This window comes from Chionomys nivalis, chromosome 5, assembly GCF_950005125.1.
Source record: "Chionomys nivalis chromosome 5, mChiNiv1.1, whole genome shotgun sequence".
Classification (NCBI taxonomy): Eukaryota; Metazoa; Chordata; class Mammalia; order Rodentia; family Cricetidae; genus Chionomys; species Chionomys nivalis.
The window spans coordinates 63,798,976-63,821,522 of NC_080090.1; the positions used below are offsets into that span (position 1 = coordinate 63,798,976).

The 22,547-nt window shown below is 37.8% G+C and overlaps 1 protein-coding gene across 6 annotated transcripts in view; it reads left to right on the forward strand.

Annotated features, from left to right (window-relative positions):
• Rasal2 (RAS protein activator like 2) overlaps positions 1–22,547 on the forward strand; it is a 302,622-nt gene that overhangs the window by 254,883 nt on the left and 25,192 nt on the right. For 4 of the 6 annotated variants that reach the window (XM_057770587.1, XM_057770588.1, XM_057770591.1 and 1 more), the window contains 8 exons: positions 3,055–3,208; positions 4,419–4,517; positions 6,045–6,599; positions 8,158–8,302; positions 15,992–16,136; positions 16,778–17,014; positions 19,886–20,087; positions 22,292–22,491. In XM_057770587.1, the coding sequence (XP_057626570.1) occupies positions 3,055–3,208; positions 4,419–4,517; positions 6,045–6,599; positions 8,158–8,302; positions 15,992–16,136; positions 16,778–17,014; positions 19,886–20,087; positions 22,292–22,491 (1,737 nt within the window). The remainder of the gene's footprint in view (positions 1–3,054; positions 3,209–4,418; positions 4,518–6,044; positions 6,600–8,157; positions 8,303–15,991; positions 16,137–16,777; positions 17,015–19,885; positions 20,088–22,291; positions 22,492–22,547) is intronic. The other 2 variants (XM_057770589.1, XM_057770590.1) reach the window with 1 other exon arrangement.

Genomic DNA, 22,547 nt, shown 5'->3' on the forward strand with positions numbered 1-22,547 from the left:
GCTTTAAACTCATTATGCTACCAATAAATACCCATTCTGTTCCATTAGAGGAGTAAACTGATGGCACCAGACTCTAAAAGTCTAGTTAGAAGATCTGTGAAAAATCAGTTCATGCGAAGGTATGGGAGGAGGTGACATGATCAGAGGTGACCTAGGGTTTCTGATGTCATAATTGAAATATTTGGACAGATAATGCCTCCTTCCCCCACTCTTGCCCTAGCCATCCCCAGGCTGTTTGATCTTTTGTTTACTGTAGTCATGAGTTACTTCTCAGAGACACTGTCTTCTTGATACAGGAAGAACCTGCTTATTTATTCAGCAGTAATGTTGAATATGGTAGACTTTGGCTATCGATTCATAGTGTATCCTCATTTTGAACTATAGGAGATTCTGAACTAGGTATTAATTATTAAAATTTCAGTAAGCATTTTAAGTTATCCAAATGATTAGATGATTAGAATGGGCTTTTATAGCAGCTATTGGAAGGTGGACTACACTGCAGAATATTGGGGAAAAAATTATTTCATTTAACTTTCTTTAAAGTTAAACCAGATAAATCGTGCAAAAAGAGACTTTTAACTAGGGTGGGCACTGCAAAGGAAACAAGTGAGAGATTGTACTTGCAAAAAGCCATAGAGGGACTACCACCATCTAGTGAGAGGGTAGCTGGCAATCACATGTAACAAGCTAAAGCTTCCTAGATCTGTTCCTGAGTAGTTTTTAGTAAGCCATTCCCCACCCCCAGAGATGCATTTATTAGCCAGCTTTTGACTGAGAACTTACTGATGGGAATGAGCCCTCACCGCCCCCTCCCTTCTGTTTGAAAACAGTCACCTTTGCCTTGTTTGCAGAGCAAGCTCCCTGAGTCTTGCCAGCTGCAGCTTCTCTCTGCTGTTTTCCAGCTCTAATCTCCTTAAAGGTGTAGCTCCATGGCAACAGGCCCAGCCTTGAGCCCTGGTACCTTGTTTGTATTACCTGAGGGGCTAGATGCAGCCTAGAGAAATAGCGGGGATGTCACCTGCACTGCAGGGCTTGGATAGTGAGGACTTGATCGATTGTTTTTGTTTCTGTCCTGCTTCTGTTGAAGACTTGAATAACACCTGAGAGGCATTTGTGCACAGATGGCATCAGTGGCATCAGTAACTGAAGGCAGAAGGGACATCATCCTCAGCTGGCTCCTGTCTTCTACACAGAAAGTTGTTTTCTGAGGTGTAGTCCAGGAAGTGACTTGCCGCACCGGGACATGTGGCACCGCTATGGTTTGGGGTTGCACTGCCAGGGGGCTGTACAATTGCTTTGTGTAGGTAGACATTTATTTTGTTTTAAATAAAATTAGCTTATATTTTAATTTTTTGAAGATTATAAAAAACAAAAGACACTTTGTCATAGCACCTGTTTTACATATCTCTTGGTCATCCTAGAGCCAAAGAAGCTTTTTCCTCCAGCAATTCCTCCTGGAAAAGAGAGCTAAAATCATTATTTTCTGTTTGTTTAACAAAGATGATGGTGTTCTGTTTATCCATCTGGTTTCTGATTCAGCATATTCAGAAAGGCTGTTATGAGAAATTGTCGTAAGGTTTTAAAAGATAGCATTTAGCTACTTATAATTGTGCTGTATTTGTACCATACAACTTCAAAAATGGTTCCTTATCCAGAACAAAGGGAAATGAATACAAGTGCTACTTTGTTGTGTTTTATGACACTATATTTGGTGGCTTTTGTCCCTTTAGTACACTTTGCATTATTAGTGGGAACTACTATGTTGCCCTTTTTACTTTAAAAAAAAAAAAAATGCTGTCCGAAGACAGGGTTTTATTCCAGCCTAAACTTTAGTCATTACTGTTTTGTTTTTGTTAAAACAACAGACTAAATTATTCTTATTGCTTAAGATGTTTCTTATTTATGGGGTTTGATCAAGTGGAGTGGAGACAGAAGATAGTGAATTTAGTGCTAGTTTTCAATTTCCTATTTCTTAATAATTTAGCTAACTGCTCTTCTGGCAGTAAGTGCTACAGCTCATTTCAGTGTTATCCTTGTTCCTAGCAAATGAATAAAGCTGCTTATTTAATATTTTACCAAAACAAATGTCTTTACACAGACATTTCTTTATAGACTTATTATTAAGTCCTACTTGAACCATAGAAGTGTCTCAATCAATAAGTGTGATAATTATTGACTAAAACTGTGTGACCGTATATTTTTGAATTTAGGAAAATTGTTTTTCATCATGTTTGACTTCATTAATTTTTATGATAGGAAGGCAATGAAGTACTAGCACCTGTAGTAACAAGATCTATGATACCCACCCTTCTTTTTAAACAACCAGGAAAATAGAATCAGCCAAGACACCTGCCTAACAGTGTCAACTGTTCTCTGGGGAGATTGGCTTTTTTTTCTTCTTTTTTTTTTTTTTAAAAGTGTGGTGGAAAGTTTCTATTCTATTCTTATTATACTGTAAAGCCTGTACCGAAGTCAAAGTTTGCCGGAAGAGAACTCCATATTGAGATGGAAATGAGGTTGTCTGAAAGACATTCCTGTGCTGAAAAGCTTCTTTCCTGCTGTCCCTCTCACTCCCCTGGCTTGCTTTCTCTTGCTCACTGTGTGTGCTGGGCTGGGAGTAGATCTCCCAGAGCACAAAGCAACAAACGGGGATTTAGCCATTGTCAGTGATACAAGAAGATAAATGATGTGTATCGTCAAATAAAATAAGAATGTCTTTTGATAGTACTTTTGCATAAAAAGTAATAAAAAATTCTGAATAGTGTGTATTTCTCCATTTTCCAATACAGAAATGAGACTGAAAATAACATCTGTATAGGAACTTAGAGGTCCTTTGAGATTTGTAAGATTATTCTGTTTTTGAAAAGGCGTGTTCATGAGTATGTTCATATATGCATAGTTATGTTTACCCATGAATGTGGCTGTTAATACTGTTGTTATCGTATGATATTTATTTGTTCCTTCTTTTATTTTTCCCATTACACTTCTATACTTTTTTTTTTTTTGGTCTCTTTTCCTTAATGTAACACTGCCTCAAGTATTCTCTACTTTTAGGGCTCGTGGTCTGCCTAAACTGAAAGAGTCTCGTTCCCATGAGTCCCTGCTGAGCCCGTGTAGTGCAGTGGAATGTCTGGATCTTGGTAGAGGGGAGCCAGTGTCAGTGAAGCCACTCCATAGTAGCATCCTTGGACAAGACTTCTGCTTTGAGGTAAAGAGGAAAAAGAATTTCAGAAAGAAGGGAAAATAGTTGACAATAATTTGACTGTTTGACTGTTGTGTTTCTGATTTAATGTCTTAACTAGTTTTCAGTTCCTGAAATTTTTCTACTTATAAGGGAAGAGTTGAAAATCTGTCAATGTAATTATATTTGTAATTGAAGTTATGAATTATTATCTCTTACCTTTGCCTTTGTCTGCTTTAAAAACTTAAGCACTTAGTACATTGTCAGAGTAGGTTACAAGATTACAATAGTTTCCCAAACTAATGTTTTATTTTTTTAATATTGATGTCATATACTGTTATTTAATCCCAATTTTAGAAGAGTTTGGAGAAAACCCAACAAAATTACAGTTTTATAACTATAACATGATCAGTTCTTGACCTAGGACCATCCCTTGTTTGTTTTTGTAATCTCTTGCATGTTTCTAGACCAGTAACTGCCCTTCTCAGCCACATGTCAGGGCCTCACTAACCTTCTGGAGCTAGGAACTGCCTTTTCAGACACAATACACCACCTCATCTGGTTCACTGTATTATGACCTGAGAGTGTAAGTGAGCAGACTGTAGCTTGGAGTGGGTCATTTATATGTGCTTATTATTATTATTATTACTTGTTTAAAATCCCTTTAACTTTTCCTTATTTGCAAAGCTCAGTTCAGTAGCTTATACTATGGACATAGTACATTATGTCAGATGTTATAAATGACTGGAAATCAATGGGTTAATTACTTATTGGAGGAGAAATGGATTCCAAAGAGTGATTCCTTTGTACTGATGCCTTTCAACTTCATTTAGTAGCATTCAGTAGCATTGTAATGAAGTCGTCTTATGAAATTAAATGATCTTACAAACATTCCCTTTTTAGTTATTTTTATTAGCTCAAATGAGCATATTCATTTATAGGTTATTTTAGATATGGCCTTAAACTTTTTAAATTTTTTGTTTCTCTGCACCGTAGGCCAAATTGTAAATGAGCTTTTTTTCTCATAGTTGGAAATAAGTATTAATGCGACATAGAGAATTTAAGTAAAGATATGACAAAATTAAAATAATTGTTCTAACTTCACATAGTAGGATAGTTTTAACTTCACATAGTAGGTTTCATAACATGGCCTAATTCTTAAACTTTAGACATTAAAAGATAGATCCCCCACCACACACATAGTCTTATATCCACATTTCTAATCTTTGTGTTGAAGGTCACCTACTTAAGTGGAAGTAAATGTTTTAGCTGTAGCTCTGCCTCAGAGAGAGACAAGTGGATGGAAAACCTTCGAAGGACAGTTCAGCCAAATAAGGTAATGATGGCTCTCAGTGTCACAATGTGTCACAAATAGGACATGTATACCACCCCCTCTAAGACTCATGGATCATCTGAGAAGAGGGGGCAGAAAGAATATAAATACGGGTAGACAAGGAGAAGGGCGGAGAAGTACACAGCCAATGTACTCCTCATCTCATGGCTGCTGTGGCTGCGGACCACACCACACTGGGTCTGTCAGTCAGTCAGTCAGTCAGTCATGGACTGGGAGGGTCAGGGGCCCTACCCTCCTTGCTGAACTATTGGCTACTTGCCAGTTTCAGGGGAGGAGCAGTTAGAGTTTTCAGGTGTGTGCTCACCAGAGGAGTCCATCAGACTCTGGTGGATGGTTCTGAGCCCATTGTTATACAGATTAAACTCAGTGAGTCTTGATTAAACTCAGTGAGTCTCAGAAAGTTGGGAAGGGGCTATGATGTGTAAGAAAGGAACTTGTAAGAAAGGGAGTCATGAGGGTGGGAAGGAGATTAAAGAAGGTGGGGTTATGGTAAGCAGAATGCACATTACGCGTGTATGAAATTGCGAGAACAAATTCATTAAAGTTTTTTTTAAAAATGTACCGTTTTGTAAGCATCAAGTTGATAGAAGACAAATGTAATATCTTAATTTTATATATCTTAGTAAAATGTTGTTGTTGAGACATATCTCACTGTGTAACCAAGGCTGGCCTTAAATTTGCAACCTTTTGCCCCAGCCCTTGCAAGGCTGGGATTATAGACAATTGCTACCACATCTGGCTTAGAGTTTGACAGTTTGAAAAACCTGTATACATGTTAGAGCATTTTACCCTGAAAATTACCTTACTGAAGACAATGTTGTTGTCATTTTACTAGTGGGAATAGAGGCTCAAAAAGCTAAGTAACATGCCCAGCCCAGCCAGAAGTTAATACATAATAAAAAGTTGTATTAGCAACTTACCTTTTTATTTTTAGGAATTAGTCTAAATTGCTGTTACATGATTATACTTTTTGATCCAAAAAATATGTGGTTCCATAAGATTTGTTTTGTTTTCAAGACAGTTTCTGGTGTAGCCCTGGCTGTCCTGGAACTCACTCTGTAGACCAGGCTGGGCTCAAACTCAGAGATTTGCATTCTTCTGCCTCCTGATTGCTGGGCTAAAGGCTTGCATCACCACTGCCCGGTTTTGTAAGATTTAAAAAATATGTATTTTTTTAATTACATTTGTGTGTGTGTGTGTGTGTGTGTGTGTGTGTGTGTATCAACATGTGTGGAAGTCAGAGGACAGTTTGCAGGGTTGATTCTTTTCCTTCAACAGTATGTGTTCTGGGATCAAATTCAGGTCACTGGGCTTGGCAGCAGGTGTATCTACCCACTGAACTTGCACAGGATTCTTCTTTAGAGTTCTTTGGTTCAAAACAATGAGATAGCAATTCTTTTTACTATGTTGATTGCTCTTAGTAGAGGAACATTAATAAACAGCATTACTTTAGGAAGAAAACATTCTCTTTCTGGTTTGTCAGATCTCAAATTTGCTGTCTCTTTATAGGACAATTGTCGACGAGCTGAAAATGTTCTCCGTTTATGGATCATTGAAGCCAAGGACCTTGCCCCTAAAAAAAAATATTTCTGCGAACTGTGCCTTGATGATACCCTATTTGCTCGTACAACCAGCAAGACCAAAGCAGACAATATTTTCTGGGGTGAACATTTTGAATTCTATAGCCTTCCACCTCTTCATAGCATCACAGTTCACATTTATAAAGATGTGGAAAAAAAGAAAAAAAAGGACAAGAATAATTATGTAGGGCTCGTCAATATCCCCACTGCCAGTGTGACTGGTCGCCAGTTTGTAGAAAAGTGGTACCCAGTAAGTACACCCACACCCAACAAAGGAAAGACAGGAGGACCTTCCATTCGGATTAAGTCACGTTTCCAAACTATCACCATTCTGCCTATGGAGCAATACAAAGAATTTGCAGAATTCATCACCAGCAACTACACTATGCTGTGTTCTGTTCTTGAGCCAGTAATTAGTGTGAGGAATAAAGAGGAGCTGGCTTGTGCCTTAGTACACATTCTTCAGAGTACTGGCAGAGCCAAGGTAAGCTGAAACGGGTGTATTACCTGAAAGTCCTTCCTTACTATGTACAAGGAAATGAAGCTGTGGATACTGGGAGATATTGTGAAAATCCAGTTTAGAATGTTTTCAGAAAAGAAACAGGAAATTAAGGTTGAAAGAAGGAAGTCTATTAGCAGGTCTGTAAGATATGGAGATTTGTAAAGTAAAAGGGAGGGCTAGCAAATACTTACTTCTAGTTTATTTTTGTGAGGGTAGATACCAAGGCCGCAGTTGCTCTCGTACTCCACGACATGAATTCTGTTGTTGTTGTTTTCTTTTTTGAAACATGGTCTCACCATATTGCCCATTCTAGCTTCAAACTTGATATCCTCCTGCCTCAGCCTCCCAAATCTCAGAATTAAAGGTGTTACAAGTGTGCAACATCATGCCTAGCTGAAGTTTTTCTGAAGTACTAAATGTCGTATTTTATTAACTGCTAACTGTATGTCAGTGGTACCGAAGGAGATAATCAAAAAAATGTGCTGAGTGTAAGTCTTCATGGAGTTAACATCTGTATCTGAAATGGAAACACAGGGGTGCTATACAGTTAGTTGGCAGCTGTTTCGTCACAATCTTTCATCTACATGGAAATGAAAACTCGGAAGCTAAAATAACATCTAACATGTGCCAGTAACTGTTAGGTGATGAAAGTGTGTCTTCACTGGATGTGTTGGGCAAAAATAAACATTATCTTTAGTCTTTCAGTTTTCTGGAGAAATTGTATTAAGTAATACAAAAGTGGATCTTTGATTATAGTAAGAAGTGCAGAGGGTAAAAAGATAAATAATATTGTGGAAGTGTGGAGCAAGGGGAACTGACAAGCAAGGCTCTAGGGTAATATTGATCCAGGAGGGCTTCATGGAGGAAGTAGTATGTGAGCTGAGATCTAACGGTTTCCAGAAATTACTTAATTACTTTTGTAATAATGGGAGTTGAAGTGAGGACAGAACTGAGAGCAGCATGTTGTTGTTGTTGTTGTTGTTGTTGTTGTTGTTTTTCGAGACAGGGTTTCTCTGTAGCTTTGGTTCCTGCCCCTGGAACTAGCTCTTGTAGACCAGGCTGGCCTCGAACTCACAGAGATCCGCCTGCCTCTGCCTCCCGAGTGCTGGGATTAAAGGCGTGCGCCACCACCGCCTGGCCGAGAGCAGCATTTGAAAAGATTATTGTGGTGAGTAGAGAACCTTGTATGTGGATGGGCTGTGCGGACTAATGGACATAAAAAAGAAACTAAAGCAGCATGCAGGGACTGGAGCAGAGAGACTAGGGCTTGGTGACGGTCAAAACACAGAGCGACTTGGAGGTGCATTTAGAATTATGGTCTTTTTCAAAAGCGCATTAGAAAATCTCTGTAGGAATTCAAAAACCAAATTTACAGCCGACGATACATAAGATTTTTATCCTGACTGCCTTTTCCCTTTCCAAGGAATTTGTTGCCTTCATTTATAGCAGAGTTCCCAGCATATCTGCTATTTCGGTAGTCTCTTTTAATGTATGGTTCTTATTCAGTTGCTTTCTTTCTGACTGAACATTATTCTGCCAGGATTTTCTGACTGACTTGGTGATGTCTGAGGTGGATCGTTGTGGAGAACATGATGTCTTGATCTTCAGAGAAAACACCATTGCCACTAAATCCATTGAAGAATACCTCAAGTTGGTGGGACAACAGTACCTTCATGATGCACTGGGTATGGAAGAGGAAGATATTTATCCTCTTTCCCTTTCAGTTTTAACTTCTTCTACCTCCTAGGTCAAAGAAGTTAAACTCAAACTGTGTATGTTCATCTGACTTGAGTGATTTAGACTTCAACCATTAACTGTCTCTGCAGTACTTACCAATAGAGTAACCACACATGTTCGTTATAACATATATGAAAATAAAAAACCCTTCAGCATATATAGCCACCCCAAACCTCTGCATTTCTGACTCCAGGATATATAATAGTACTGATGGATTTCACTACTAGAACTTAGGTGTCTAATTTTCCAAAGGTACACTGGGTGTTCATACTGTGATATGGCTGCATTACTTCAGTCTTAAAAGGACTAACCTGCCATTTATTATGCTTTCAAAATTCTCATCATAAATAAATATTTGATAGTTCCTACAGTTCTATGCTTCTGTTTTAAGGTCTCTAACTAGTAACTAATTTTTGCCCAATCATTAGTTGTTGGTGACTAAGCCACTCACCTGATTGGTTAAAAATTAGTTACTAGTTAGAAGTTGAACTGACTTGGCAATTTGTTCAGTTTGTAGGAAAGATTGATTAAATATTATAGAGAATTTGTAGACTTTCTAAATGACTAAGGATAGTGAGTTTCTTTGGGGGTATTTTATTTTTAATCATGTATGTCTTTTCATGGGTATGTACACTTGAGTGCAGGTACTCATGGAGCTTGAGTTAACAGACAGTTATTGCTTGCCAGATGTGAATGTGGGAATCAAACTCAGGTCCTCTACAAGAGCAGTACAGACTCTTAAATGTAGAGTCATCTCTCCAGCCCCTTGATAACATTCTTAGAAGAAACATAACAGAAATCATGGAAGTAGTAGGCCTTAAAGGGGGAAATTATATGTTACCTTATATGTGTTGACTTGAAGTTCTTATAGAAATTTGGGGGGAGTTTAGGTGAAAAAAGCAAATTAGAGCATATGTCTAGACAGATGTGAGAACTCGGGGACTGACTTATGTAGAGGAGTTAAATAAAGCTAAAAAATTACCAAAACAAAAAGGATAGAGCCAAAAACACATCTCATGAAAAAGGGAGATAAAAAACAAGAAAAATGATCAGAGGGGAAAAATGCAAAAAAGAAAACCATGGAAATGCAGCCTCAAATACCAATAAAAAAGAGAGTAAAAGAGTCAGAGAAGCGCTGTTTTTCATAGTACCTCCTAGGTGGTCAGCTCCATCAGGATGACAGTGAATATGTCCAAAACTGATTGGGTGGATGAGAAGCACATGGACACAGGCATTCTTACTGATGCTCTGGGTGAAGAGTGGAAGGGTTATGTGGTCTGAATCAATTGTAAGAACAATAAACAAGGTTTTCCCTTGAAATAGAGTATTTTGACCCACATCTGGTGAGTAAGGGGCTTTCTTGTGATAAACCTAGGATAACTGGAGAGAGGAAGAGCAAATCTGGATTTGGATGCATTGTGGATACCAAGCTGAGTGTTCTCAACTTTGTTACTGTTTAGAGCCCCAAATTACTAGCACAATCTGCAAACTTTTCAACTCTCTAAAGATGATGGCCACCAATATGTTGTCAAGAAAGCTCTTAAGCAAGGAAGGTGAGAAGCCCGCAAGATTCAGCATCTTGTAACATCACGAATCCTGCAAGTGCTCTAAAGAAACAACACACTAAGGAAAAGGAGGAGGAGGCTTCAAATATGCTAAACTTTTGGCCCAGATAATGAAAGAAGCCGAAGAAATGCTGTAGGAACAGATTGCCAAGAGATGTAGGCTGACTTTGCTGAGAGTGTCTACTTCTAAGTCCAGTCAGAAATAAAGAATCTCTAAAAGTAACAAACTGGTTAGATGTTGAGGACAAGGAGGGTCAGAAGCTGAAGATGCAGCTCAGTGGTAGTTCAGTGGAGTTGGAGAGATGGCTAGGTGATTACGAGCACTTAACTGCCCATTTTTAAGCATTCGTGATACCCTAAATTCAATACCCAAGACTATTGTTTTTATTCTTACATGTTCTATTTATTTGTGTGTATGGGTGTGTGTGTGAGAGAGAGATAGAGACAATAGACAGAAAGAGACAGAGAACAAACACAACTTGTAGTTGGTTATCTCCTTCCACCATGTGGGTGCCAGGGATCCAATTTAAGTCATCAGGCATTGTAGAAAGCATCTTTGCTCACAGAACCATCTTGCTAGCCCAATACTACCTTTAACAAAAAAATTAGATGGTAAGAAAAATAGTTGTCAAATTATTTCACAGTTTAAATATTACTTGTGATTCTTCAGACTGTTGTATCAAGAGAAAAGGAGCTGGGCAATGGTGGCACATACCTTCAATCCCAGCACTCACAAGGCAGAAGCAGGCAGATCTGTGAGCTTCATGACATCCTGGTCTACAAAGTGAGTTTCAGGATAGCTAGGGTTACACAAAGAAACCTGTCTTTAAAAAAAAAAAGAATTGAGGGGGAAAAAGAGGAAAGGAAGCCGGGCAGTGGTGGTGCACGCCTTTAATCCCAGCACTCGGGAGGCAGAGGCAGGCAGATCTCTGTGAGTTCGAGACCAGCCTAGTCTACAAGAGCTAGTTCCAGGACAGGCTCCGAAACCACAGAGAAACCCTGTCTCGAAAAACCAAAAAAAAAAAAAAAAAAAAAAAAAAGAGGAAAGGAATTAAGAAGGGGTAAAAAGTAGTAACTGGTTGAGAAATAGGGCTGTGTTTACAGGAAGCAGAATAGTAGTGACAATTTCTACTCTAAACAAGAGTTGTTGTTTTTTTTTCACTTCTGTTTATCTTCAAATCTACTCAATTGCTTTAATGTAAGATCTAATAAGAATTATGAGAAAACAGTTGATTTTCATTAACACAGGAAAGATGCTATTAATTCCATTTACATAGGCACTTAAGTATAGTTATACATTTTGTGTTAGTATTTGCTTTAGTTCTGAAATGTAGGGACAGACTCTGGGTGGTGTTTTTGTTTTGTTTTGTTTTTTTGTCACTTCTTTTAACTAAATTTTGATGCTGTTAGGGGCCAATTAGAGCTCAGAAATATTCTGTGCTGTGGAGGTATGTGAGGACTGATGGAAGCTTTTAGCTCTTGTGCTTGAGATTTCCCAGTGAGAAAAGGAAGTACTCTCCACACCCCCAGATGTGTGCCCTTCTCATTATAACAGGCCACAAGGCCTTCGTGCTTTTCAATTATTTCTTTGAAAGATATTTACCCAGCGTCATTATAGTTCAAGCTGAGGCCAGAGAACGGGATTCTTGACCTGTTCTGTATTGTGTACTAACGCAGTTATCAATTAACAAATAAGAATCCTCACACTTTGAAACACTGTATTGAGATGATAACGACCACTTAAATGCAAAGATGGGAGACAGGGGAAACAAGAAAGAAGAAAATAATACAGACTTTTAAACTGTCAATCTTAGATTCCGGGACAATGACAGTGGAGGCCAGGCCAGGGCCACAAACTCACAGTGCCCCTTGCAGATGTGCTTTTGCTGGATGCGTGTTTAATAGAGGACATGCAGCAACAGTGACGGGAGCCAACTTTTGCCCAGACTTAAAGGGGTGTCACTCAGTTACACTGCTCAGCCACACTCACAAGCCCGGAGGCGATCGCAGGCATCTTACAAGTGTTACTGGGTGCAGGTTCAGTCCCTTCCCTTGACAAAGTCAACTCCACTAGACTGCCATGCTGTTTACACCAGTGACCTAGGGCAGCAAAACTTTCTCTCATCTGTCCAGCTCTCCCAATGTCCGGCAGAAAGAACCACTCAAAATGAAAGAGGGTCTTCCTGCCTCTACACACGTACTAACAGCATCAAAATTTAGTTAAAACAACAACAAAAACCCTCAGCTAGACTCTGTCACTACATCTGAGATTCAGCGCTTCCAAATGCTGCTCTCTTCTCAGGAAGGGGCAGTTCAGACTTAGAAAGTCACGCACAATGAACGTGCTGGCACAAATTGATACACATATTGCTAAAGGAGTCGTCCAGTACCCTTTAAGACAGGCAGGTAATAGTTAAACAAGCAGAGTGGTCACAATGGGCTTACAGCAGGCAACATCCCTTCGGGTTATTACAGACAGAGGAAGACTCAATCTGTGTTGTCCTATAAAAGGCAACAATGAAGCATCTCTAACAGTGTTCTCCATTCTGTGAACATGAAGGTGAGAATATTCATATTCTAAAGATCTGTTTGCTTAAATGTATTTCTGAATTAAAGCTCCAAAATGACAAATGATTACCAAGTCTTTTGATAAAATAGTGAATAATTAAATATATGATTAGCTCAGTAAGGCATGAAAATTAATTCATTGTACATGGAAAACAATTTAGATAACCTCACAAAGATCTCTGGTTAACATTTCTGTGACCTAAGAACATGGGTTAGGATAAAGAAAATGGCTGCAGCTTCCCAGAGCATGAAAACAATTAATTCATAAGATTCTCAGTACTGAGACTAGACTTTCTTCTTCCTATTGAAGTTTTGTTGTATCAATACACTTTAAGCAAAAAGAAAAAAAGAAGTGCTGTTTATGTCGTTCATTGGTAGAGCACTTTCCTGACACACATAAGGCCATGAGTATAGCCCACCCATTCTCAAAGGAAGTTGCCATCATAATGTACAGTATCGGCCAGGTTCTTAGCCTGTCTTGATCTTAATAAAAGCATTACTCTCTACTGGAGGAAAGAAAAAAAAAAAAAAAAAAAGCTCTGTTCTATTTAGAATTAAGTCTTCCATCTGTTTGCTCCCTTTACCTGTCTGATTAAAGTCAATTTCTTGTTGCTGTCTTGTGACAAAGAAGAAATAGTATCTGTGAAACATAAGTCTCTTAGAAGGCATAATTTCCAGACTGGTGTTAGAGGCAAATGCCTATCAGCAGTAATAATGTCAACACCTGTTAAACCTCACATGAAATGTTGATGATAGTAACCATTTAGCAATTAACATAGAAAACATGTAATAGAACTGAGCGTGGTGGCAAATGCTTGCATTCTCATCAGTCCCAAGGTAAAGGCAGGACTACTTAGTGAGTTTGCAGTTAGTCTGGAGTTGGTGAGACCTTTACTAAAAAGATGGGGGTGGGGAATTGGAGAGATGGCTGGTGATTAAGAGCACTTAACTGCTCTTGCAGAGAACCCAGGTTGAGTTCCCAGCACCCACATAGTGACTGACAACCATTCATCAATCCAGTTGCAGTGAATTTGATGCCACCTTCTGATCTCTGCTGACACCAGACACTTGGGTGGTACACATACAGACACATACACATAAAATAAATCTAAAATTTTTTTAATTAAAAAAATGTTTTCAAAGAAGGGGGTGGAAATATGGCTAAGCAGTTAAGAAAACTTGTTTGCTGCATAATCATGAAGTCCATCGTTTGGATAACAGTACCCACATAACAAGCTGGGAATCTGCAAACAGCTGTGCCTCCAGCTCCCAGGATCTGACACTCCTGGCCTCCATGTGTAAAGTCATGCTCATCTCTTCACCTGTGTTTATATTCATACAAACAAAACAAATACAATGCTTTCTTACAATTCAAAGAAGAAAACATGATAGAACATTTTGAATACACACTAAGTATTTAAACTCAGTGATTGCCCCTTTTAGCTCTTTTTCCCCCCAAAGGCAAAGGAGCAAACTCAAATAATTTTCAAGTAAGTACCTTTTTAGGTACAAATCTATAAAAGCTTCATCTTAATTTTAGCATACTACACATTTTAAGGCATGCATTATAATTCCAAAAATGAAAACAGTTTTTTGGGTTTTTTTTGTTGTTGTTGTTGTTGGTGGTGGTGGTGGTGGTGGTGGTTTGGTTTGGTTTTTTGTTGTTGTTGTTGTTGTTTGTTTCTTTTTGAGACAGGGTTTCTCTGTAGCTTTGGTGCCTGTCCTGTTACTAGCTCTTGTAAACCAGGCTGGCCTTGAACTCACAGAGATTCACCTGCCTCTGCCTCCCAATTGCTGGGATTAAAGGCATGCACCACTACTGCCTGGCCCAAATTTTTGGTTTTTAATAGATTTTTTTATTATATCATTATCAGGAAAATCTCTAGGCTTTTTAGTGCTGGTACAATTTTTGTCTGGACCCTGAGTAATTTATTGGATTGTTTACTTGAAGAATGAAAGAAAAATAGGTATTGCTTATATTATTAATATTTCCTTAGAATAGGTATGACCTAAGTGAACACTCATAGCAGAATGTTACAGATTTATATTGTAGGCAGTTATTACTGAATTATTGGATGTGGTAGTTTTAAGTTTTACAGCTATGTACCTTTCAAATGAAACAGGTTGAATGGAACATTAACTGAAATGAACACTGCCTTGTGGCGATTGTTACCAGTTTGATGACTTTACTTAATTAAAACTATTTTAAAGTAGCATGTTTTGTACATAATGCATTCTAAAGGATTTTTTTTCTTTCTTTCTCTCTCTTTTTCTCCTTACTACAACTCTAAAAGACAGGTCTGATACCTAAATAAAACAGACAAAGCTCAGTCTAATTAAGTAATGTTTCAAGGCCCCTTAGTTACATGAGGAATCCAGGATGTTACCATAGCACTCTTAATATAATAGAACATGTTCATAATCTGTGTGTGTGCACACGCGTGCATGCGCGCTTGCATGCATGCGTGTGTGCATGGTGCATGTGTATGTAATACTTTGATTCCTGTTCCCCAAGAATGTTACTTCTAAATAGGTTTCCCATCCCTTGTAATAGCTAATTTTAAAAGCTTTCCTTTACCTCAGTTATAATTATTTTGACAAAAAAAGTTTCATTTTGTCCCTGTTATTTTTTTTAAGAAATTACTGTCCTTCAAAACCCTCTTATGACTAACTTGAACCTCAAGTCACATCCACAAATTGAGAAAGATCTTTAAAAGGTCCACTCTTTAATGAAGAGGGACCTGTAAGCAAGCTATGCTTCCATCTCCTATAAAACCTTACTAAGCTCCTACCCTGCTTTTTTGAGAGTGATACAAGGGAGGGGGTAATGAATTTGAACATAATTGAGATTTACATGTGAACAAATATGCACAAAAGTATAAACATGGACCGTCAGAAGACACTGAAGTAGTATACCTTACAGAGGTAAACAGATAAGTGATTCCAAAGAATAGTAAGCATATCCTTGTAGATATCCAAAGATTCCTAAGAATATGCTATCCGGCCAGTGATTATAAACCAGTGTCTGTGGGAAAGCATATAAAGTATATATAAAGAGAAATCCTGCAGTTTTGTGTGGAAGGTTAAATTACTGTCCCCAGTGCTAGCGGTAGCACTGAAGAGCCTTGTTTGTGCCTGTGTTTGACACCACATTACTCCTAAAACTTTAGTTGGTTATCTGTTCAGTAAAACTTGGGAGTTATTTTTCCCCTCTGGAATAATGAGATTACTTATACTAGTTGGAGGAACTCTGTAAAAGTTCTTGATAATTAAATATATTTTGGTTTTCCAATAAAAGATACTATATTTTTAAATCAAATCATTGCAATTTTTTTAAATAATGATGATGCTGGTGATTGATTCTATTCTGCTTCCAGGATAAAAAGAATAAATGTAATGCATGGGAGAAGTACAGTTCATGGTTCCTCCTTGCTCAGAGTTTCTTGTTCTAATTAGGAAAGCATAGTTTAGTTATAGTACTTGTCATCTTTTCTCTTTGGTTAGGGGAGTTCATCAAAGCCTTGTATGAATCAGATGAGAACTGTGAAGTGGATCCCAGCAAGTGCTCATCTAGTGAGCTGATAGACCATCAGAGCAACCTGAAAATGTGCTGTGAGTTGGCTTTCTGCAAGATCATCAATTCATACTGGTGAGCTTGTGTCCTTGTCACCTTTTCCATATGACTTGAAGGAAATTGCAAGATTTCCCTCCCTTGGGCCTGTCTAAACTCTAACTCTTCATTGTGAGCAGGACTTCTGAACTCCTCTCTAAATAACCCTTCCCAACTGTTAGAGCTGTACTTTCCAATACCTACAAGTAGAGGTTGGAGGTGGCGGTGGGGTTGTTTTGTTTTATTATTTATTATTTTTTTAATATTTGCTAGTACGGAGCAGATGTGTTCATAAATTTTGATCTTTTGCTCTGCCACAAACAAGTGGTGAGTTTGGGAAGATTTTTATGAACAGCCTTTAGGGATATTACAGTAAGCTGTGTTAAACCAGGTTGTTTAGTAAGGAGCCTCAAGCTGTTTTTCCACTCTGCTAAACTAAATTCGTACTAATCCAAAACTTGTTACTTTCAGTTTCTAATCTCCACTTGGCCTTCTTTGACTATTCCACCTCCTGCCAGCTATGAATCAGACTGACTCCCATCTCTGAGTGTCTAGTAGGTCCTCTTCCTAGCTCAGTTGTAGAACAGAGGCATCCTGGGTCAGAGGGTCACTTTCATATGTTATGACACTTTATATTTAGAGGTTTGGGGGTTTTTTGTCTATATTTCCCCCTTTTGTAGTGTCTTCCCCCGTGAGTTGAAAGAAGTGTTTGCATCATGGAAACAGCAGTGCCTGAACCGAGGCAAGCAAGACATCAGTGAGCGGCTCATCAGTGCCTCACTGTTTCTCCGTTTCCTTTGCCCAGCCATTATGTCTCCCAGTCTTTTCAGCCTGATGCAGGAGTATCCTGATGACCGCACATCTCGGACTCTGACTCTTATTGCCAAGGTCATTCAGAACCTGGCCAACTTTGCCAAGTAGGTGAAACTACCCTAACCCTTTAAAAAACACCTGGCTTTAAAGAAACACATGAGTTTTTAGATGAGGCTGAGAGCCGCATTCCCACTCTTACTAGATTTTTTATTGCATTGTCAATAAAAATTTTAAAACGGAAACAAATATTAAATAACACTGGTACAAACATTTAGTAACAACTGAAAATGTTTATAAAGGATATCCAATAATATGTAAGTGGTGATAACTAAATTAAAGTACTAATTAAAGATAGAATGACAAATGATAACATTTGCATTATTTTAGCAATGTGAAACCAGTATAGGAATGAGAGTGCTGGGAAAAGGCTAGTGGTATTCTTACATCGCATGCACTAGGTCCAGGTTCAATCCCAAGCATCCATCAAAAACAGAAGTGTCATGAAAGCAGGCAAATACTGCGGTTACATCATCTGTTGCAAATAGGCTGGCCACTTCTAACAGGTGGTATTAAGAAAAATGCAGAAGATGGAAGGGCATTTTAGACAATCAAAAGAAACCAAATTCAGAAACACTGCCATTGAAGCAGACTGTCTTCTCATATGTTATTTTGTAAATTTTTTTAAATTTAATTTTATGTGTATGGATTTTTTGCTTATGTATAATACTTGAAATTTATTGGTATTATAAGTTAGAAAAAGATGCTGTAAAAATTATTTGGGGGTCCATCAAGATCATTCATCAGGTAAGGACACCATCTGTCAGACCTGACAACTTGAGTTTAATACCCCAAACCCACATGGTAGACGTAAAAAACAGCGTCAACATGTTGACCTCTGACCTCCACATGTGCACCATGATGTGCAAACACCACCATCCCACACATACAAAATAAACTAATGTAAAGGTTGTTTTAGCTGTTTGGGTACTGGAAAGACAGCTCAGCAGTTATGATCACTTATAACTACTTCAGCGGACCCAAGTTTGGTTCTAACCACCCACAGCTGCCTGCAAATCTAGTTCCCAGGGAATCCATCACCTCTGCTGTCAAGGGGCACCCACACTCACAATCACATACATGCACATATAATTATCAAAATAATTTTTATTATTTGGCAAAAAAACAGTAGAATCTAATTACATGAGGTGAATCATGAATAATGTTTTAAAATCTTTAATGTGAAAATGGCATTGATTTATATAAGATACTCCTTATTCTGGAAACAATGGACTCTAAAGTATGTAGAGGTAGTATCTGTAATTTAGTTTAAAATGATTCTAGATTCTAGATTTTAAGAAAAGGATATATATCTGTAGAGAATGAAAGCAAACCTGGCAAACAAAAAAAAGGTGAACAGTTGGTTGATATAGATGAAAAGCATTTGGATGTTCATTATATATTCTTTTAACTTTCTGTAGGCTTAAATTTATTTTCCAAAGGAAGTTAGGAAGCCAAGAACAGTGGCTCACACCTTCAATCCCTGCACTCAGGAGGTAGAAGCAGGTGGATCTTTTTAAGTCCAAGGCCAATCTAGTTTAGGCCAGTCAGCCAGTGAGACTTCAGAAGAGAGGGGGAGAGAAGGAAGGACCAGGAAAGAATTCAGACTGCTAAAGTGATCACAGATATATTTAATATTGAGACAGACAAGCTTCTACCAACAATGTATGGAAGAAAAACTGCCATTGAAGCAGACTGTCTTCTCATATATTATTTTGTAAATTTTTTTAAAATTTAATTTTATGTGTATGGGTGTTTTGCTTATGTGTAAGCCTATGTACCACATGCATGTTTGGTGCCTATAGAGGCCAGAAGAGGGCATCGGATTCTCTAGAACTGGAGTTAGAGACAGTTGCAAACCACCATGTAGGTGCTAGGAATAGGTCCTCTGGAAGAGCAACTAGTGCTCTTAATTGTTGAACCATCTCTCCAGCCCTCTAATAGAATTTTTTTGAAGTGGACCTTATAGCTAACACAGGAAAATTTGCCCATATTTGAGTTACTTCTAATAAAATTATTTGTAGGTTATGTTGGGGCAGGTTTTATAGACTTGAAGTAGGAAAATAAATGGGCAGAAATTTCTTCTTTGATGAAATAAAGAACATGAACAGAGACTTAGAAAAAGTCCCCTCCCATACAGTCTCCTCTTGTGTAAGGACTGCAGTTGATGGTTTTAGTTACCCGAGATCAACTGTGATTCAAAAATGTTAAATGCAGCATTCAAACCATTGTGAGTAGGAGATATCTCCTGATGTCTGACTAGCTCAGTCATCCATTTGTTCTCTGTATCCATGCAGTGTATACCACCTACATTAATAGGCTCTTGGTTTTCAGATTAACTAATGACGTATCATAATGCTTGTATTCAAATAACCTTATATTATTCATTAATAGTCCCCACCCAAGTAGAAATTGTTATGCTGGCAATTTGGATGTGATGAAGAGAAACTATAAAGTCCTTTTAAATTTGGGTGTTTTTGTTTTTGTTTGGTTTGGTTTGGTTTTGGTTTTGGTTTAAGAGTGTATTAGGGAGTTCAATGATACCTGCAGTTTCAGGCATCCATTAGAGGTCTTTCAATATGAACCATGGGTAAGAAAGAGACTATTATGAAATATATTTGGAAACTAGAAATAAAAAAATAGCAAGCAAAATTTAAGATTGTATTGATGGGCATTTGGTAGATAACTAAGGATTATAGTATGTGAAAATTTTGAAGACCAAAACAGGAATTTTTGTCTTTACTTTTGAGTTTTTCAACATGAGTTAAAGAAATATTAAGAAAGAATATTTTAGCAGTTACAACTTAAAATCCTTATCATCACAAAATAAAAGACATGATACCTCTTTGTAAGTCAACTCAAAATGTTAACATATCTTTCTTGACTTACGTTCTTTCTTATTTTCTCACCTAACTCAGGTTTGGTAACAAAGAGGAATACATGGCATTCATGAATGATTTTTTAGAACATGAATGGGGTGGAATGAAGCGGTTCCTTTTGGAGATCTCTAATCCAGACACCATCTCAAACACCCCAGGCTTTGATGGTTACATTGATCTGGGCAGAGAGCTGTCAGTTTTGCATTCCTTACTGTGGGAAGTGGTTTCCCAGCTTGATAAGGTAAAGTCGGGGAGTGGTGGGAAATGGGAGATACAGAACCTTAGTATCCAGATTCTAGAGATCATCATGATGACAGCAAACAGCCTTTCTGCTGGTGACAGCAGCCTTTTGTTCTAGACACCATCATTAAGTAGGTGATGTACACCAAAATTCTTGGAGAGCCATGGAATCATTAATATATGTTTAAGTAATTACCTGAACTAATCAAATATTCTGTAAATTTATATATATGACAACTTGCTTAGAAACTATTTTCAGATTTACTATATGCATCCATGTATAAGAAGAAACTTCATCTGGTAATTTCTAAAGACAATATTTCTGTAAATTTATATATATGACAACTTGCCTAGAAACTATTATCAGATATTAGTATATGCATCTTTATCTATGTAAAAGAAACTTCTGGTAATTTCTAAAGACAAGATCTTTTTAAAGTACAAGTTTAAAAAATATTGTTCATCATATTCAAGTTAATTTCACCATGGAGAAATTGTTCTTCCCATTGTGTAAGTCAGGGTTGGATATAATTTTCAGCAGTAAGAATCACATAGGATCTGAAAATACAGATGTTTTCTTTATCTACCAATGTGAATTAAGAACATAAAAATAATCATTTTCTTATGACAAATGAACTTTATTTCATTTTAACAACTAAGTGTAAAACATACCAATCATTTTCTTCATTCTGGATTTTCCAAAGAGGAATAGATTCTATAGTTTAAAATAGTTCAGTAGTCAATGTTATTTTTCTATAAGGATTTATTTTTCTTAAATTTTCTTATCTATAAAATATTATCTAGTGTATAGGAATAAACTTCTTAGTAAATTTTACTTTCTAGAAAAAATATAGTTATCAGTATGCCCACTGGTACTTAAAATGTTTATAAAACCATAAACCATTCTTTATCCTCAAGAACTACTTCTTTACTTTAAGACATGCTATGTGGATACTCAGTTGAAGTTATGTGGAAAGTAAATTCTTCTTATGTGACTCTTAGCTTACATTGTTGAGCAAGTAAAGGCATTCTTCAGATGACATTCATACCTGCCCTAGCAGAGTGGAAGAGTGCCAGTTAGCTGGAGCATGCAGCTAAGATTTAGAGCACCTGCCTGGCATGAGAGGACCTTAGGTTTGAATGTCAGCAAGGAAAGCATACAGTATAATACAATGGTAGAGTACCTGCCTGGCATGAACAAGGACCTGGGTTTGATTGCCAGACACACTGATCATTGAGAAGATAACGATCTAAAAGTATCCATGGCTGCTTATCCTAAACTGCATAGTGATTGAGGGATGCCATGAGAACCCATGGGGATAAGAATGCCATCAGGGGAAAAAATGATTAAGATAAGATAAAACAATTATTTTAAAAGGTGTTTTTAGATAGCTACATCAGTAAGATACACATACAATTATTTCATGAAATAGGTCTTGTTTATTCATAATCAAAGTCTTTTTTAACAGATTTTTCTATGTGAACACACTTCTTCATTTTTAGTCTTTAGTCAAGGAAATCAGGAGTATATCTATACACATCTCAGAGGAGAGAAAACCCCCTGATTTTACTATTTTGGTTTGGTTTGGTTTTTAACAAAAGACTCAGTTGCAGTGAGTCAAGGTTTCCAAGAGTTACTGGAATAGTGGATTGTACTGCAAACTAACTGCACATCCTGCAGTTCTCTGGGTCCCTGAGTGCAGCACCTTCCTGTATGTTGGCATGCATTGCTTTCCTCACATAATCCTTTTCCTTCGGAAGTTTCATCACGCTGGCAGTCATCTGATCCCGAAGTTCCTTTGGTTAAAAGGTGTTTGGTTCTTCCCTTTCCCTCTCCATCTTGGTCTGGTAGTCACTCAAAGACTTAGTGTGCTTTGCATGCATATTTTAGTCGGAATGGCAATAGTTTGTTTGTTTGTTTGTTTGTTTGTTTGTTTGTTTGTTTGTTTTGAGCATGACTTTTAATTTTTATTTGCATAATCCTAATTTCTATTTTCTTTCTTTCCTCAATGTCTACTGCACCTTGTTCCGCCTCCTCCATTCATCTCGACGCCATGGTTCTGCTGCTCCATAACAATGCATTATGAACTTGCCACTCCCATGTACAATACCTACCCTCCCTCCAACCTACATCCTTCCATCAATGGGCATCATTGTCCCCAAAACAATATGTTGTGGATGTCACAATGCTTATTGTCCAATTAGGGTGAAAATTCCTTCCTACAGGCAACTGTGGCAAAACTGGGGCCTCTCCCTCGTGTTCTTGCTGATATTACCAAGTCTCTGACTAATCCTACACCAATACAACAGCAGCTGAGACGCTTTGCTGAGCATAGCTCCAGTCCCAATGTCAGTGGAAGCCTCTCCTCTGGGCTGCAGAAAATATTTGAAGACCCCACTGACAGGTATGAAAGAGAGGATTTGAATGCTGCTCCTCAAACAGATAATGTTTAAATTTGAC